Source organism: Lissotriton vulgaris, chromosome 1_1, assembly GCF_964263255.1.
Source record: "Lissotriton vulgaris chromosome 1_1, aLisVul1.2, whole genome shotgun sequence".
NCBI lineage: Eukaryota > Metazoa > Chordata > Amphibia > Caudata > Salamandridae > Lissotriton > Lissotriton vulgaris.
Window position 1 is genome coordinate 1,962,960,613 of NC_141685.1, and position 20,681 is coordinate 1,962,981,293.

General features: G+C 41.5%; 1 protein-coding gene across 1 annotated transcript in view; it reads right to left on the reverse strand.

Annotated features, from left to right (window-relative positions):
• The window catches only part of GRM3 (glutamate metabotropic receptor 3), a 1,262,213-nt gene that overhangs the window by 13,673 nt on the left and 1,227,859 nt on the right, over nt 1–20,681 (reverse strand). The window contains exon 6 of the mRNA XM_086919750.1: nt 8,603–8,777. Within this exon, the coding sequence (XP_086775876.1) occupies nt 8,603–8,777 (175 nt within the window). The remainder of the gene's footprint in view (nt 1–8,602; nt 8,778–20,681) is intronic.

The following is a 20,681-nucleotide window of genomic DNA, read 5'->3' on the forward strand; positions in this document are numbered from 1 at the left end:
TGTTCTATTTAAAAATAAACTTGTGTTCCTGATGAATTTAATCGGAACTGTTTTGTGGTGAATTGTTGATGCTAATGTAAAGATATAGGGACTATTTCGAGCCTTTCCTGAACGTACTGCTAGTTTTATGGGTAATTTTATGGGTTTACCCCATTAAAACTTAACACTTCATAACCGGGAGGATTGGTTCTAGGCTGAAAATCCATGGGTATTTTGAGGCATTTGAGGCAGTTGTGAGAGTGTATTGCAGCACCTGAGCTTTATTTCTGATTGTTTATTTTTGCCAGGCCAAATTTCCTCTTGCGTTCAATCCATGATTTTATTTTTTCTTTGTCCATTTGCTTCAAAAACAGCGTTATTCCACACTTTTTCAAATGTCACTGGCATGCCCATCCAGGCCTTATCAATGGCACGTAGGGATTAAAAATATATCCTGGGAAACCTCATGTTTTTTCACCCAATGCATTTCAGGCTCAACAGCCCTTCATCAGGGGTAACTGAAATGGTTAAAAAAGGACACAAGAATTTACTAATCAGTTTCCCATAAACATACCCTTGTAACCTAATTATATAACATAAAAATAATTACCACTGTTTGCGGTGAATAATTTCAACATGAAATTAATACTCAAGCCACCCCACCCATTTATGTGAGCATTCATGCAAAATAATTTAATCCACCTCCTTCTACAAATGGAAATGCCCATCGTGAATTAAAGGGTCAGTTAACTGCACTAGACACTGGGACTGAACTCAATGGAAGCTGTGTCCTCATATTTATTTATTAAGACCCTGGATTTCTGTGATGAGTCTAAGAATGTTACCACGGTTTTAGACATCTTGCCTCCCCTTTTATTGGTATTCGTGGGGCCACAGAAGTTTTTTAAGATGGGGCTACAACTAATATTTATTTTATTTTTAGAGGGACTGTTTAACTTTCTTCACTCCTATTGATCTCTGTCTCTGTCACCAATTGTGGATCTTGTGCCTGAGTATTACTCACTTGTTGCAAGGTTCCCATTTGCATCCTTGCAATCTCTTGCAAATCCTGAAGTCTTGGGCCCACATGTGTGCTTCTTCCCTCCTTCTGGTTGTTGGACTTACATCTTGGAGTGCCTTCTGAACCTTGGGTTGTAGCGAGGTTTGAACTGTCAGAAATGCCGGCTGCTGTTCTGAACTTCACACAATTGATTTGGCGCAAATCCATGAAGTTTCATGCTCCTTTGTGATTAATGGATGCAGCTGTGAGTTTCCTTGTGAGGCTGCTTTATAATCTTCATGAGTTTGTGAGCCCTCCCACTCTGTTTGTGTTGCCATGGTAACTATTTCTGACCTTTCCTGCTACTATCATCTCATCATTGTTTCTTTTTGCACTTCTTCTATATGCTATTTATTTTGCAGCCCGGCTACTCTTTAGCTAAGATTTACTAACACTTTGCAATGGGTTTGCATCACTAAAAGATGCAAACCCAGTGCTAACTGTGCTAGTGGGATTTATTTTACAACATAAATCATGATTTGCATTGGGAAGATGACTAAAGTAATGCCAAGTAATGCTGTGAGCTACTTTGAAATACTTTGCCTCAACAGGGCGACCCATGGGTGGGTCATGGGCATTCCCATGCAGCCACTCACAGGTTTTAGCTCAAATCCCTATCTACAAACATTTGTAGACAGTTCCCCTTCAGTGCAAAATGGCTGCATGATAGAATGTACAACCTTGCTCTACTGCTTTATGGTGCAAGAGTGTGTGCATTGGAACATAGCAACCTAAAGTGTGCCAGTGCTGGGGGAGAAAAAAACTGCTCCATGCGGTGCTGTTTCTCTTTCGCAACAACTTTGATTGCTCTCTGTGTTGCACCAAAGCTTAATAAATCTGCTCCCTAGTTTATGTGTCTTTTTACTTTTTCCTGATCCATGTCCCTGTGGCCTCACGCTGGTTGCACTCACTTCTCTCTACTTCTGGCCCTTCATGTCGCAGTTTAGTTTCACAAACCTCCCACCCCAGCATCGGCCCCGAAATGAACTTATTAGCTACATATGTGAAACACATGGCAGACATAATTAAATATCCATGATATGTAGGAGATACAAAATGGTGTCCTAAGCAGAAAAAATACTTTATGGAAATTGTGAAAAGCACTTAAAATATATATTTGCTTTAAAACCAGGATGGAGGTTGCCGTCACATTACTGAGGACGAATGGGCTCTCTGTATTGCTACCAGTGATGGATTTTTATTATGCCAATCGATCGTATGCTAAATTATTTTTTCATCTGCGACACTGTTTTTAATATAATATTGTGCTTTTTATACCGTTTAGTTATTTCATCTGTTGCCACTGACAAGTCGCAATTTATTTTGTAGCCGGTGTTGAATGTGCAAAAATAAAGGAAATAGGTTTAGTTACTTTATCTGATTCACTAGTGAAGTCATTGCAGCAGGGTGTGAAATGCTTTCTACTCAGTTTATTGTTTGCTCTCCCTAATTGTTCTTAATGCTGATCTTAATTCACTCATGTATGTGATTGCGTTTATAGATCACAAGTCTTGCTGGGGAGCATTGGAGCCCTCAAGAACGGGTAAGAGGCCAATGGCATAAATACAATTCAACATCCTTTACAATGAATGAGGATTGTAGGAAGAAGATGTCTATCATTCAGTGTGATACATGCTGATGTGAACTGCAAAACAAGGTAAGGCACTGCACGGATGGTGTTTATAGCCAAATAATAACCAGTTAAATAAATGAAGTTATAAAACGAATCCAATTACTCCAATTATCCCAAACGCGCAGTCGCCTCTTGACTGACACTAGATGGACAGACCAAATGAACCCTTTTCTTAGAAATCTCCACTGATTTCCAGTTAAAAAAGATATTTTCAAATCCCTAGTTGTAGTACACCCGGCGATTTACAATATTGCTTACCAACTGATATGGCGTCCAGATTCCAACAGTACGTCATCCCAAGGGCACTAAATTAATTTGGCCGATGGCTACTAAATTTCAAGAAAAAATTTCCAACGGGAAAGGGCCTTCTCCTTTGCAATGGCCAAAGACCTGAACAACCCCCTGCCCTCCTGCCCCCCCCTCTTTCTATTTACTAGCTTCATTTTCCCTGAAAGTTTTCCAGGCAACTCTGAAAAGATTCTTTTAAATCAATAGGTTTAGCTTCGTGTTGTAGTGTATCTCGAGTTAGGTATTGTTGTTACTCTGTACCTCACAATGAAAGTAGCAAACCTACGTTCTACGATTTATTACTAAGGTAACATAATTCTGCTCTGCTCTGCAGAATCAGTTTTAGTAATAGCTCGGTGTTTGAAGCCTATTTCATTACCATGATATACTTAATATATTGTATGTTCTTGTTTTACATTTGAATTGGAAAGGGCTGCCAATGCACCAGCATGTTGATTAATCGCATAGGCTGGGTAGCTCTGATATGATACAATTAAGCCTCACAGAAGGCTTTCGTCGTTTCTCTGAGGTATTCTACAACAACGAGCAAATCCCCTTTTAAATACATGTCTGAACAGCCGAAGAGTAACATTCAGGCACAGTCCTTGACATTGCAATGAACTGAAGCATTAGTTGTATAAATGAATGCCCTGAGCTCCAAGATGCAGAACAGAAATATTTTAATTTGTTTTCATATTAAACAATACAATTAGCCTTTCTAAACTGTGTCTCTCCATATTTCAAAACCCTGATTTTAACTTTGTAGGCTGGTTTTAATATTAAAAAAACAGCCAGCAAGAATTTAATAACATTTATAGCCTCTCTTTAGATACATATATATGCATCTTACCTCAAGCGCATAATTTACCACAGGGATGTCTGAACATGGCTGCCATAGGCAGTTTGCACATAATATTAGACCTATCGCATTCTATTGTTCAGCAAAAACGATATAACAAGGCCATTTTATATTTATGATTTTGATACCACGTACAACAGAAAAACATTCCGGAGCAGATTTTCATGGACAATTCTACACAATGAATGCCTTGAGTACTAATGTGCTTATTCATAATTTTGGCAATAATTTGTCCCGAGAGTGTCATACTAGCATAAATTATATATCTGCATCATCAGAAAATATAGGCCATTTTTCTTGAAAAAGAAAAGCATAAGCGGCATACTTTTGATCCAGTTCTTCAGGGGCATATTGGATTAGCTGAACTGCAATATCTCAAAGAATGGAACATCAAACAGCCTTTTTAGCTATAGCCAGAAGGAGAATACATTGTGAACAATGACATAGAGTTGTTTTTTTATTTGTTCGATACCTGAAAGATAACCATTTGCTAAATGTAGGAACATTCAGGGCAGAAAAAAGTTATGATTCTCCACTCGTTGGCAACATTTAATGGGGTGACACTGGTGGAGATGTCGATATAGAATAAACGGATTGTGTTTTTTGAGGTTTGTATTTTGTCAGCCGGCCGGGCGGTGTCGTGGGGAGGTGGAGGGGCAGGGTGGGGGGTAGTAATGTATGGATTACCGACTTTAACCCCTTCCATGCTCATGACGAACCCCAGCCGTCATGCACTACGGTGCTCGTGTGCTGATGACGGCTGAGGTTCGTCACGGCCCGCCCCTGTGCGTGCTGTTTACAGCACACCAGGGGAATCGCGACCTCATCGAAGGGGCTAACAGGTAAGTAAACATAAGAATAAATAAAACGAATTTCGGTGCGCGTACTGCATCGCATTTGGTGATGCAGTGCAAGCAACGAAATTTGTTTAATTTTTTATGCAGGGTGGACGTTTTCCCTTAAAAAAGCCTAGTAGAAGTAGCACAGTGAAATCTATGGGATTTCATTGCACCACTCCCACGACTTGACTTCGTCACAATCCTTTCACCTCCTTCAAGAGGGCGTAAGGAGTGACACAGGCCCTTTTACATGGGAAACGCCCCATGTGTAATGACACATTACTGGAGTTGTGTCTGTTTTTTGATACACTCTAGTAATGCGTCATTACTGCACCATCAGATGAAGTATCTGTGCAATCCTTGCAACATGGAGCGCAATAGTGTAAATACGGCACATCCATGGAGTGTCGCATGATAGCGATATGAAGAGTGTTGCATCGCTGTTTTTTTCCAGCGATGCAACGCTCTTCATAAATGAGGCCCGGAAGTTCTTCTTCCCACATGCTACAGCATCCATCATGTGGACAGCACATGAGAAGGGATGAGACCTTACTGTCATCTACAAGTCCTCCTGGTCCTGTACTCTAAGCAGGCAAGTAACACTCAACTCAATGGAGCTGATGACATGCCATGTCCCACTCTTTGCAACTGACTGTCACCTTCCATCTCATCTATGGGCCTCTTGGGCAGAACAAGGACTTCATTGATGGATTCTTAGATCTCCTCACCACCTCATCTATCTAACATGTTCACACCTCCCTCTTGGACTTCAACTTCCCAGACACCGCAGGTCAAAAAACACCCAAGAGATGACCTTGCCAACCTCATCAATACACTAAACATGATATAGCAAGACACAAAATAAACACACCACTAGAGTCTACAAACTCAACCTTGTTTTCGCATCAATGCACTGCATAAAACAGCACACATAGAAGTTGCAAAACAGCATTTAAAGAGTGTTTATGTGCAGGACCTGAGACCTTCCTGCATGTAAACAATCGTCCCCTCAACAAAACACCCTTGCACTGTGGTACAAGGGTGCCTACGTTGGCTCAAAGCAGCTAACTATAACACCAGTGCAGGTGGAAATTCAGGGTTGCACAATATTCTTGTAAATATGTTAGCCTTTTTGCCTTAACGACACGCTTCTCCTCTTTCTCATAAATATGCCCCAAGGTTTGCTGTTGAATGGCACTTAGGTATGATTTCAGACTGACTGTCGTGAAACGGAGGTTAGGTAACCCAAGTTGATCAAATATGTTCCTTCTGATTGAGTCTCTGAAATAGAAATTCTCAGCTAGCTATTGGATGAGGCAGATACTGCTACAGCTGCTCGTTTTGGTGGGAATATTCTAATTTTGCTCCTGACAAAGTCATCTCTTCAGCCTTTCTACCTTTGGACTTTTTTTAAGGAGGCCAAAATCCTCCAGTGGGGAAATATGGGAAGCTGTAGCTAATGAAGTCATCTTGTAATCAGACACCTTTGCAACAATGTGTAGCTTATGCAATGGAGGTCTTGGAAATACAAAACTGCTAAATTTTTCAGGTTTTCAGGTTTTCTGGGGTATATCCCTATTGGTTCCTCTAAGGGTCCCAGAATGTCAAGGACAGCACTTGCAACCAGGACCTACTCTAGCGGAAATCATCAGCAGGTTCCAGTCTTGGTCTAGTTTCCAGTTTTGTCCCTTTAGCTGCACATGAAGTCAGCCAACTGACTCTTGGAGCTGACTTCTCTCTCCTAGGTACAAGTGGGGCTTGGACCAGCCCCATAGCTCCTTACACAGGACAGGTCACACACAGCAAGTCCAGTCATCTTCTGTTCTTCCTCAAGTCCAGATTTGATCTGACGAAGTATGAGTGAAGTGGGATATGGGATTCACTAGCCAACTGGAGGATGTAATTTCTGGACACTTCCTAACCAATGGAGAAAACCTTCCCTGGGGCCAAATCCATCATGGAAGGACCTTTCTGTCTTCATGGCTTCTGATGTCCCAGTCAGGGATGTATTTAGGGCAATGTGCAGTCTATTCATCCTCAACTACACCAAACTGCTTCTGGGACTCACTGCCATTCCAAGTGGGCTAGTGCCATGCTGGCTAAATTTGACCCAGGGATCAAAGGCTTCTATTCCAGAGGCCTCTTTTATATTTTACTATAAATGGGCAAGCCTCACTATGGTCCCTCTCAAATTAATTACTTTCCTTATTCCTCCTCAGCTGACCTTCCTTCCTTTACTTCGCTGAATCAAATATCTCACACCAAGTCTTCCTGTGAAAAGTCCTAACCCATCTGTTTATATCTGGGAGGAGTTTTCACACTTCATTAAAGGAAAACACTGACAGGGGCCTGCTGCTGGCTAATGCTAATTAGTTTACTGGAGGTTCAGGGTGACAAAGCGTACTTTTTAAAAGTTACTTTCCTTAAATATCAAACATCCAAACTCACTAGTGAATTGGATATTTAATCATTATCAAAAATTGCAGTTGCATCATTCTGTACCTTACTACACACCCAAGGAAGCAGACATGGTGTTTTATTCTGAATTTTAGTTGTTTCTCATAGTACAGTTACATCCCTTTACAGAGAAAATTGCTTTTGGGGGCTAGCCGCGAAAAGTACATTCCAACACTAAAATGTTGCCTGTATTACATTTATACAGAACCTTATGGGCTTTAAAAGGTGCTATTCGTTTATTTTCCTGTGCCATATACTATGGCCTTACTGAAAATCTAAATGTTATAATTGGGGATTAGCCAATTTGACCATTTCTTTGGATAATAACTCAATCAATGAAGACTGGATCAAGGTTCCCCTGTGTGCACAGCAATACCAGCCACAAAAAATTGAGGTGATCATAAAAAGAGTGATTTTCTTACACTGTCAATGACAAAATACCTCTTAAGCATAATCTCTGAAAAACATACTGATTTACCTTTTTTAAAGAGAATTTGAGATGGCAGGTGTTGGACTTGGCCCTCTGCAGGGTCACCCCAATCTTTTTGACTTTACCCCTCCTATTTTTTCTGAATTTGTGTTTATTGGCATAAGCCCTCTGTGCACGTTACTGCTGGTTAGCAGGGAGAAAATGATTGTGCTCTCTCCCAAAAACATGGAAAAATTCTAGTTGTTACACTCAATTTACTTGTGAATCTATAGTTAATTGTACTACATGTTCCCAGGGCCCGTAAATTAAATGTTACTAGAAGACCTGCAGAACACATTGTGGTACACTTTAAAGTAGACTTTTAAAAAATGCCTTGGCCCTGCAATTGGAGCCTGTAGTGTAGTTTTAAAAATTAGCATTTCGGCCTGACAAAATAAACCTTTTACCAGGACTAAGCCTTCTTTTTTAATATATATTTCACCCTTAGGGTAGGCCCTGAAGGGCCATGTGGCATGGTGAATTGTATTGAAAAGTTTGACATGTGTTATTATACTTTAAATGTCCTGGAAGTTAAAAAGTGATGTAAGTCTGCTGTAAGGCATATCTCTACCATTGCATAACATTGGCCTCCCTAATTACATTTAATAAGTGCTAACGTTTGATTGGGAGCTGGTATAAATACCAAGTTGAGACTCAAACGAATTGTAATTAAAAATCCTCTTCAATGGTAAAGTCTGATTTTAAGTCACAATTCTGAAAATGCCACTTTTAAGACGTTAAAATGGATTTCTTTTATATAAAATTTTGTTAAAGTTTAACAAACCAATTATGAGGACCAAAAACAATGACCCCAACAAGCACAACGGAAAGGGTATCCTTACATGAGTGTTACAATAAAAAGCCGACGTTCAATCACTTGCCCAATCAACTATTATCAGTGTAGACATTAACTGAAAGAAGTTGACACTGACTTCATAATATACTCCATTGACCCAGTAGCCAGTTACAATTAGTTATAGAAATATTGTCAAAAACCTGAAACTTGCTTTTTACTTACACTGAGAATAAGTGGTTCCTGTACCGCTAACGCTGAATCTATTCAGATGATGTCTAAGTGTTACGACATTCTTCTGTGGCTGAAACAGTATAATGTGGACTTTTGGTGCAAACAAACTGCCCAGCACAACAAAACCACTCAGACTAACAGAGATGCACATTGTAGTGGTTTGCACCTAGAAAGAGAAAGGTATAATGGAATAAATTACAATATATCTTGATTCATAATTTCAAAAAGCAAGTTAAAATAAATAGAAAAACAATAATTATGAATGTTTCTATGTTTACAAGAACACAGAATCTTTTCACAAACGTAGCAATAACTGGATAAGTATACACAACCTCTATACATTCAAAACATAACAAGTACTATCAGAAATTCGGTTATTCATTTGGCAAGAGGTTACCCCTATAAACTTTATAAACACAATCTGGTTAGGCAACAATATAGTGGTAATATAATCTCTGCTCACTCCCTGGAAGAAACGGCACGATCAGCATGCAGTTCACCAGAAAATGATGTGTTAAGGTCAAATAGTGCCAAACTATTTTAAAGTCATGAACATTACACAATACAATTTCTTTCCCAATTTAGAAAATGAATGAAAACAATTTAATAAGCTAAAACATGGAATTGATCAAAGAGGAACCGATAATATGATTTCTTTAATTTTGTATGGCAAAAAAAGAATTAAAAAAATTCAAAGCACCAAATGAAAATCACAATCGACCAGAACAAGGCGTAATTTCAGGCCAATCATGATGAAGTGAGAGTGAGGTCAGCCAAGTGGGTCACACTGGTCAAGGATTTCACCTCCTGGCGGTTCTTCTGGAACTCCTTGCACTCCAGCAGAGCGAGGCGGGAAGCTGAAGCTGGCAGGGTTGAAGGCGGATATGTCATAATCGAGTTTCCACTGAAGCCTTCACTTTTGATACCAAAAGTTCCAAGTGGAACAAATCAGGATTTTATATCAACTGAGGTCACTTTAGCATTGGGGTACATTTGCAACCTCACCCCGGTACAAAGTTTAGCTTTCATAATTAGAGCCTAATTTTGCCATTGGCATGAGCCCTGCTCTCCCACCAGAAGGGGATAGCTAATGCCACTCTTGCAGAGAGCAGTACCCCATATTTATAGATCATCATCTGCCTAAAGGAATCTCAGTACACTTGGCAAACATTTTTGTTTTCAAGATAAGAACTCCCAAGGTGGGAATTTGTTTCTTGAAACAAAAACTATTGGCTTTGACTCGCAAAGAGCTTTTTCTGCATGCATGGGAAACATTAATCCTTTTCTCTATCCATTTCTGCCATGGTGGATACAATCATGGAAAACGAGGGGTGGTTGTTGTGCTCTAAATAATGTAGGGTGACGATCACTGCGCCCCAGCTGTCCTTTGGTGAACACTCTGCTAGATCAAGTGTTACCACTGTCGGGCGCCATCAGAGGCTCCACTGGCATTTACCTAGGGGTTTTCATGACTATAGATAAAACAGGAAAATCGTAGGTGGGAGGAACACACAATGTACAGCATTCCTTCTCCTCTGCCAAACCACCCAGAACCCTCACTGTCTATTTTTTGTTTTTCAAAATCTCCCTGTGGGACAAGACTGGAGGCTATAGTCAGGGAGTCCATTAAACTGAATATTTTTTTTTAAAAAGTCCTGCTCCAGCCTCTTGATAGCCAGAGTTAGAGAGACCTGATATCTTGCTGCTGAAGTCGTGCACCTCCAGGGGAAGCTTCAGCACCTTATCCAGGTCCTCTAGGGGTAGAAACAGTCTGAATCAGTTGTGGTGCAAGAAAAACATTCCTGGTCGCTCCTGCAGCCTCGTGGTCCTGTTCTCCAGTTCTCTCTCCAGCCATGGCTCCTGCATGGTCCAGTCCACAATGATCAGCTGAACCTTCTTCAAGTCCGGAGTCCTTCTGCTTTTGCCGACACCATATAAGGTAAGATGAGGCCAACCACTTGGTCCTTGGAGACATGGTCCAGTGCCAGGGTGACAGCAGGAGTAATAAATCCTTGGTTCTTTTTTTTCAACTTTGAGGCACTCTTCTTTATTTTAAGAATGTTCTTCCCATGTCCAGAAATACTCTAAGGATGTGGTTGTAAGCTGCCAGTGTTATCTTGTGCACTAGATAGTAATTTGAGAATTCCCTACAACTAATCTGGGCACCTTTCTTGCAGAATTCCAACCTCCCTACTCCAACACTTCCTCACAACCAAGATTGCCCTTTCCTTCTTGCAGCCACAGGAGCCTTATTTCTCCTTTTCCACTCCCCTGTAAAGATGCAGTGGCCTCCCATCTGCCAGTGCTAGAACTAATTTTCCTTTCTATTGGGAATGAAAGGTTTCAGTTCCTGAAATCACTTTTTGGATTCCTACTTAAAACGAGGAGCTGTGAAAGCTGCCCTTCAGTTTTCCAACTATTTCTGCCCCTCCCCCATGTGTGCACCTGTAAACTATGAGGGCATACGTATATCAATATTTGGCTTGCCCATTTTTATGTAGTTTTGTTGACTTAGTAAGAACACTTTAGGGGTGCCTTAACTAATGTATAAATGACGTTTTTTTTCCACACAGCCAAGGCACTTTTTATTGACAATACCTTTAAACTTCAGTCCAGCCAAAACAACGTGGTGCACTCTAGAAACTAATATTTGTGTCATACTTGTGGATGCAGCTCGCATATGATATTTAACTTCCACATCATTGGTCCTTTTTTCTGAGCCATATACTGTGGCCTTTCTGGAGAGTTAAGTAAGCCATTTAGATAAAACAAATACTCAATACCCATTTTAGGAGAAAACACACAAGCTGTGGCTATGTGCCAAAGTGACATACAGTATCAAAATGCGCAGAGTCCTAAAGTAAAAAAAAAACAGGCAAGTGAGTTGGATGAACACTTAGAAAATGACATCCTATTGTACACTTACCGTACACGCCGAGGCAGAATTTTACTCCTTACCCTTTGGATATTCTGGTGTTCTTTTTAAAGATCTGGGCCCGACAAATTACACTATGATTTTATAATTGCCGCACCACACTTGATACAGCAGTTAGGATAGCCAGCACTTTCACTATTGCCTTTACAATTGATGAGATGACAACATTCTCATATTCTCCATCGTCAGCCTGCAGCTCTACTAGCTATCATGAGAGCCAGATGGCCAGGCCTGTCAGACATTAGTGTAAAGAAGAGGGAGCACAGGAACTCCCTACTGCTTAATGTGCTCATCATGTGCGTGGAGAGGTTCTCCAAATCTGCTTGTGCCAGGTTCCTTTCTGTGATGGAAAGTCTGGCTGTGATCACAGACTGCAAATTCTGTCTGAAGCTGCTTATGCATGGAGAGGAGATACCATGTGGTAGAATAGTGGCAATGAACTATTATTCCCAGCACTGCCCTACTGCAAATAAGATCATTTGGCATCAATCATTTGGCTTCAAATGAACTAAAGTTGAGTGGAACCAAGAAATATATTGCAAAGTTTTTATTTTTGTCCAGGCTCACTGTTTATTCACCTTTCGGTGCTTTCTCCCTGGGACACACTGCACTTGCGTCCTGTCATTTGTCACTTACAAATTGCACATAAACCTTGCACTGAATTATGTAATTGTTTTTAATCTGTACTTACTATTTGTGTAGATTGAAAATCTTTTTTACGCCAGATTGCCATCATGTGGTCCTCTACATTCATTGTATGCATCAAATTATTTTTCTTCAAAATGGTGAAATTAATTTAATGAGTTCCAGGAGGTGAACCACTGTTTTGTTTATGGCAGGCCCCAAACTTTTGCAAGTACTAGATGGACCACAGTCATGTTGGATTATGGTAGCAAAATCCCCCTGTCATTCATAATGCTCTTTGCTAGACAATTCTGCAAAAATGTTGCTAGTATTACAGAGATGATTCAGAAAAGGGGGTGGTGATGGACAGAGTATCTGAATTAAGCAGAACACTCCTACCCAGTCAACAGATCAGGGCTTGATCCATCACCGTTTTTTAGCTCACTGCACCATGCCAGCTCAGAACCTGGCTACATGCAAATTAGTCTGTCCCTGGCCCAGTGCATCATGGGAACAGGGCAGACCAAACTACCAAGCCAATTATTTTACTGGAAAGGAAACAAGCTTCTGGGGACCGGTTTCAGGCATTACAGCCGTCTTCGGCCCGGCTTGCTTGAATCCCGATGGTGCAGTGAGCAAGGGACTCATGTCTGAGCATACCCTTCCACGCTTATGGTGGACAAAACGATTCAGAAAAGGGGTAGTTTGGTCTGCCCTGTTCCCATGATGCACTGGGCCAGGGACAGACTAATTTGCATGTAGCCAGGTTCTGAGCTGGGATGGTGCAGTGAGCTAAAAAACGGTGATGGACCAAGCCCTGATCTGTTGACTGGGTAGTAGTATTCTGCTTAATTCAGATACTCTGTCCATCACCACCCCCTTTTCTGAATCGTTTTGTCCACCACAAGCGTGGAAGGGTATGCTCAGATGTGAGTCCATTGCTCACTGCACCATCAGGATTCAAGCAAGCCGGGCCGAAGACGGCTGTAATGCCAGAAACCGGTCCCCGGAAGCTTGTCTCCTTTCCAGTAAAAGAATTGGCTTGGTAGTTTGGTCTGCCCTGTTCCTATGATGCACTGGGCCAGGGACAGACTAATTTGCATGTAGCCATGTTCTGAGCTGGGATGGTGCAGTGAGCTAAAAAACGGTGATGGATCAAGCCCTGATCTGTTGACTGGGTAGTAGTATTCCGCTTAATTCAGATACTCTGTCCATCACCACCCCCTTTTCTGAATCGTTTTGTCCACAACAAGCATAGAATGGTATGCTCAGATGTGAGTCCCTTGCTCACTGCACCATCAGTATTCAAGCAAGCCGGGCCGAAGACGGCTGTAATGCCAGAAACCGGTCCCCGGAAGCTTGTTTCCTTTCAAGTAAAAGAATTGGCTTGGTAGTTTGGTCTGCCCTGTTCCCATGATGCACTGGGCCAGGGACCGACTAATTTGCATGTAGCCAGGTTCTGAGCTGGGATGGTGCAGTGAGCTAAAAAACGGTGATGGATCAAGCCCTGATCTGTTGACTGGGTAGTAGTATTCTGCTTAATTCAGATACTCTGTCCATCACCACCCCCTTTTCTGAATAGTATTACAGAGAAGTATTTTGAAAGTTGTGTTAATGAAAACAAACTTTGAACTGTTCTCTTGAACATTTATTTGAATTGTTAAGACTGGCTTTGTATATTACACTGTAAAAACTGTGGGTATTGCTTAATGGAGGTGATGATCCACCTCAAACAATAACTGCAATCCTTGTCAGGTAGTCTCTGAATTAACCTGAGATCCACCTCCTGGCAGATGTGGCACAGAGCTGGCAGGCTTTACTTAGAGTCAAGGTGTAAATTATTTATGCAAAACTGAGAGGACATCTTTGCAGCGCCTACCCCTTTTTGACCCAATTCTGACTACTAGATGCTGTTTTTTAAAATATTCTGATTGTGCCCTGGATTCTGCTACCAGACCCAGTGTCTGTGGTCTGAATAAACGTACATGGTAATTAGGTATAATTAGAAATGGTACTGGCAACCTACCTGTAAGTCCCTAGTATATGGTGAAGCATGTAGGTTCAAAGGCCCAGTAGACTTAATGCACGGACGTGTGCGCTACTGTGGTGCCTGCTGTAATTTTAAAAGCCAGCCCTGCCTTGCAGGCTGCTTTTAAAGTAGAAATATCTGCAAATCGATTTTGGGATCACAGGTACTTCCAAGATAGTAAATGACCTTACTTTTACATATAATTCAACTCTAATGTCTCCCCTGGATGCCCCATTGGTAGGGTGTCTTGTAACTATAAGCAGGGACATAATAAAAGATGTTTGATATGCCCTGGTGTGGGAGAAACTGCCAATTTCGTTTTTACCAATTGTAATGCAGTGGCTCCATACAGCATTCCAGTAGCACTTCTCTGATTGGCCAGCCTCTGCCCGGTTGCACCAAGCTGTCTTAAGGAGGTTTGAAGTGGCCTGCTAGAGTGACAAAGTATTTCCTGTGGGTGGAGGACAGTAGCTCCAGAAGCAAAAGGCAGGATGGGGCGGGAGTAGCCAAACTAGTCTTCAAAGGGAGAAAGGCACTTAAGGATAGCACAGGTTAACCCCCACTTCCTGCACCCAAGCCACACAGGAGCCCCTGTAATTAGATTAGTGAAGGGGATGGAAGGGGAGTGTTAGAGAAACTTAGCCACACCAGTGGGAGGCTTAGATCTAACACTCCAGGAGAAAGTTTATCCATCTTGGATTTTGGAAGAATAGTGATTTCTGGGACAAAAATATGCCACACTTTGGAGGAAGAGGTCATACCTAAAGAAGGCACCCTGCATCCCATTAGTCAGTGGTGCCTCCCTGCTTTACGCCCAGTAACACTGAACAAATATGGAAGAGTTGCCAATATTACATGTTATAGTGCATCCCAGTGTTTTCCTATAGAACAAACATCCTTGGTTCAGTGAATATAGAGTTTGGGCCTTTTTCACTGTAAGGACATGTATAACATTACATTTCAACATTTCCTACTTTTACATACTATGCAGCCTACATTTTGGTCGATAAGGGGCTGACATATTATTATTTAAAAGAAAGGTTTAGGCATGTCAAAAGGGTTTATTTTGACATGTCGGTTTGCAATTTAGGACTGCTTTAGTCAGTAGGTGGAGAGAACCACCTACCCCCATGGGAGTTCTAATCGCTAAGGTACAAAAACATGGAAAGACCATCAGCATTGGTATCATCATTCCCAGGGGGGGTGTCCATATCCTGATGGAGATGGAGCACGTCAACAGTTTATGATTCTCTTTCTGCAGTTGTATCCTGTTGTTTATCAGAACCCAGAAATTAGTTCCAAACAAGAATAGCCACAGTTTCTTTAATGCCCGGACCATTGCAAATGCTTGTCTTTCAATGGCACTCAACCATGCTCCTTGGATAGTAGCTTCCTGCTAATAAATTGTGTAGGTTTGTCTAGGCCCTCCTCATTCAACTGCGAGAGAACAACTTGAATCCTTATTGTAGTCAGGGGCCCTGAGGATTGGTACTGTACACATTGCCTTCTTCGGTGTATGGCATATCTCTGTCCAGATCCCATTCTGGGGCTGCTTTTAAGAATTCCTATCAGTCAGGAAGAGAGAATGCTTCTAACCAACCCCAACCCCCAAAAACCTCCAGTAATACCCATTGAGGCCCAGAAATGCTCTCATTTACATCTGTGTTTTGGGTGGCCCTCAGGCATGGATGGTTTGCGTCTTGGACAGGAAAAGCTGTACCTGTACCCACCAATCCGGTGCGTTAGGTACACCACAGAACCTGCCCTATCTGGCATGTTCTAACCTTGATAGTCATTCCTGCCTGTTGCAGGGCCTAAAGCACTTCCCATAGGTGGATCAGGTAGACTTCCTGTTGAGTTACAGAGAGCAATGCCATCCAGATTGGCGACACTGAAGTTCCCTATCTTTGGAAGGTGGCAGGGGTATTCTTTAACTGAAAGGGCATTACCCAGACCTGGAAATGTCCCATATGGGTGAAGAATGCTGACCTCTCATTGGTCAGGTAATACCCTGATGTCAAATTAAAGGTCCAGGGGACCTTGGCAGCTCCTAACCAGTCAATGAGCTCATGAGTTCTGGGAATGGGATGTCCATCAATCTTCGTGACTGAAGTGAGATGTGTTTAGTCCACAGAGAACCGTAGTTCTAAGCCAGTGCCTCAGGGTGTGAGCCAGCCTTTTATACCAAGACCCTTTGGCCTATACTACGGACTACAGGAGGGATCAATCATCCCCAGCTCGATCATCTTGGAGACTTCAATCATTCAATCAATCAATCAATCATGGTAGTTGTAAAGCGCACTACTCACCCGTGAGGGTCTCAAGGCGCTGAGAGGGGGGTGGGGGTGGACTGGGGGGGGGTTTCGCTACTGCTCAAAGAGCCAGGTCTTGAGGAGTCTTCTGAAGGCAAGTAGGTCTTCAATCTGCTGTAGGTGGGAAGGTAGGGTGTTCCAGGTCTTGGCGGCGAGGTAAGAGAAGGATTTGCCGCAGGAGGCTGTTCGTTGGATGTGGGGGACGGCGGCGAGGGCGAGGCTGGTGGAGCGGAGCTGGTGGGTGGGGGTGTGGAAGCTGAGTCTGCTGTTCAGGTGCACTTCACCCTTGATGCTGGCTCTTACTTTGACAGATAGCCTGTACATTTTAATTTTGGCAGGCGTGCTGTGCCCTGTGTCATTGCCATGCGTATACCAATTGGTCAGCCTTGGGGCAATTGAGAAAAGAGGGCCAAACTGACCCAGCAGATGACCACAGGCCCTCTGTTGATCTTCTGTCAGATCTAAGAAAAGGACTGCTGGTTCAACCGAGCCATCTTTGGCCATGTATGACAGGTGGACTGGGAGATGTTCACTTTCCTTCTTCTTACCACCATTTTTCACCACGAGCATTTTAAGCTTGGGCCTCTCAAAGTGTGGTTTCATCCTGTTGAAATGGAGGACCCTTAAACTGTTCCTTGGGTTCTTGATGTCCGCTAATTGACCTCACTCTTCTTGTCGATTTTATAGGGCAATGTCCACTTCCTGGAAGCCTTTTCAAAACTGAGAGATCCTCTCACAGGGTGACCAAGGAGTAACTTAAAGGGGCTGAAGCCAACTTCTTTTTGTAACACACCTCTGTAAGCAAACAACAGATATGGAAACAAAATGTTCCATTTACACCTCAAGGGCTCCAACAGGTCCATGATCATGCTTTTCAGAGTTTGTTCAACCTTTCAACAAAATCACCACACACTGATCCCACATATCCTTCTTTTAGGCTGACATGAAGTTGGTGCATCTATTTGTCACTGCCTTCTTGGGTACCCCCACACAAGTGAAAATTCCCAAAAAGACCCTAGCCACCACAGGCACATTAAAAATCATTCTCAGGGGTATGACCTCAGAGTACCCGGTGGCATTGTCCACCAAAACCTGGGTAAACCTGTTCCCAAGTTCTGATTTTGTGTCCAGAGGCCCAATAATGTCTATACCTACCCTCTAAAAGGGTGTTACCACCATGGGAAATGGTTGTAGGGGAGTCCTACACTTCCCATCTGACTTGCTACTAGCCTGACAAGTCACACAGGACTTGAAATACGCTTTGATTTGGTTCTCATCCTGGGCCAGTAAAAGTGGTCAAACAATTTGGCCTGCTCCAAATGACCTGCCAAATAAAAAAAATATCTCCTGAGCCAACTACAGGAGGAAGGACCTGTAGCACTTGAGGACCACTAATACTCTTGTTGAACCAGGCTCGAGGACCTAAGGCTCACTATACAAGAGATAATTTCCCCAATAACTATGGTGACCACCAGAAGTGTTACTATTTTTCTTGGACTCTGCCTGTCTCCAAATACCCTCAAAAGTGGAGCACTGTCTCTGTGCCCTGCAGAACTGTGTCTCGGACAGTTATGCTGCTGTTTGCTATCTGGGAGGAAGGTCTTCTAGGGCAGATACATCTTCCCCTATAGGTACTAGATCGTCCTCCTCCAGGTACAGTGAGACTGGTGTCTATCAGGTGCTGGTGTAACTCTTCAAAGCAATCACTCAAAATGTGCTATGCCAAAGTCAGATTCTTCGCCTATTATGATCAATAATTTACTCCCCTCCACCCAACAATCCCAATGTTTGGACAACATATCGAGTTGTACATATTGAGAGACACAAATTTTGGAAAAAAAATATATTGACACAAAGATATAGCGATGCAAAAATATCACTGTCAAGACTTGTTTTTTTATGAAATTAATATTGTTTTCAACAAGATTGTTGTTTTAAATATCATTTTCAATAATATATTTGTAAAAGACATTGTTTTTTAATTATTTGAATTTGGTTTAGTTCATATATTAAATAATGTGTTACTATTATTTATGTGATTAGTAATCTTTTTTAAAGATAGCTTGTAATTTTAAGTGATTTTTGAATGTTTTATATATTTGGTAATAGTAATTTATTGTGTTATAGCAGGTTGTTTAGTTTGTAGGAGGTTAGGGAGGGGAGTTAATAAAGCAAGAAAGAATTATTCATTAATTAACAATTTTAAATTATTTATATGATTGATATTAATTATGAAAATTATTTAACACTGATTTACTTTAGTTATATTTTAGGTGCGGGTGCTAGGTTTTTAGGGGTATGTAATAATACATTTACAATTAACTATTTGATTAAGAAATATTTAATTGATTATTAACTCTGCAAATTGTGTAATAATTACATATTTTGTTATTTAGGTTCAGACTGCTGTATTTAGAGGGGCAGAGGGTGGGAAGTTAATTAAGTAATGATTAATTAGCTATTGATTATTAATTGTTAAATAGGTAATTGATTATAATTACCTTGTGCTATATTATATATTTCAGTTAGATTTTAAGTGCAGGTTGCTATGTTTGTTGGGGTATAGGTTGGGAAATATATTAAGTACTAATTCATAGCAATGCATTGTTAATTTATTAAGACTTATTTAAGTGATTATTAATAATGTAAATTGTGCAATAATTATATTGTTTAATTATGTTTTTAGTAATATACTCAACTATTTATTAAATGTTAATACATTATTTAATTACTTACTTATCCATTGTAGTTATATTTTTAATTTTTTCTTTTTTTTACACCATTTTATTGGGTTTTCGGCTTTGCATTTCTGTTTCATATCTGTATCATAATAATCATGCGTGCATTTGTATTCTGATTCACACTGGTAGCTTGTGTTATAACGTGGCTGTATAAAGGTTGGAATGAGTGTTAGTGAGTTATCCAAGTTGTGTGTATGTGGAGGAAATCATTAGTTATCCCCGAACTGGAGTAAGTCCTTGTGGCATGTATCCCCAATAGGCTAGATCTTGAGTAGATCTATTAGCCTCTAAGTATTTGGTCTAACTGGGAATGTTGTGTTTGGGAAGTGGTGAGTGGGCAGGTATGTATCTTTTCCATGCGGTTATGTCATGGGGTACTAGTCAAGGCATCCACTGTGTGTTGCAAGGGTGCAGGCATATTCTGGGCTTATGCTGTGTGTGTTGGGTTTTATTGGGCAGGTTAGTTGTATCGCGGATGATTGGGTTTAAGTTGCCTGCTGTCAGAATCACTGGAGGAGCGTGGCTCATTCTGTGGAGATGTGGCAGCATTGTGCACCCACACCTCGTAATTCCACAGTGCGCCCTCCAACGCCATGCCCCATTTATTGACTGCCCCCGTCCAAGCAGCTAGCCGGGCCTCTACGGGGCACTCCAGTGAATGGCGATCACCTGTTTCACCAGAAGGATGGCCAGTGATATGAACTGTGTCTGTATTTTATAGCATTTCCGAAATCAGAATATGCCTAGCACACGTGGCTATGTCAGGTATCCCTGGTATCTCTCGCAGCTTAGTGTGTATTGTGTACCAAAAGGGTTGTATGGTATTAGTCAATGGGAGAGATTGCCCCTACAACAGTGAAAAACAACTTTAGGAGTTTCTCATTGGCAGAACATGTAAAACCTAGGTATACAGTCCTACATTTTAAATATAAGGTGCCCTGCTCTATGAACCAATAGGGCCTACCTTAGGCGTGACTTATAAGTATTAAAATTGAAGGTTTAGGTCTGTCAAAAGGTTTATTTCACCAGGTCGAAATGGCAGCTTAACACTGCACTACAGGCTGCAGTTGTGGGCTGAGACGTGTTTTAAAAGGCTATTTTAGGTGGTGGCACAATAAGTGCAATAGGCCCACTGGTAGCATTTAACTTACTGAGTAGATGTAGGACCATTTGCTGGGGACTTACAAGTAAAGTAAATGTACCAATCAGGCTGTGGGAAGTGTACCATGTTTTAGGGAGAAAGCAGAAGCACTTTAGCAGTGGTTAGCAGTGGTAAAGTGTACAGATTCCTAAAGCCATCAAAAATGTAATTAGAAAAACAGAGGGGATAAAGCCAAAAATGTTAGGAAAAACCACGCCAAGGGTATTAGGTCTAACACTAACCTACCTACTAGAAGGGCCTGCTTGGAGACACACCAAAGACTTCTTA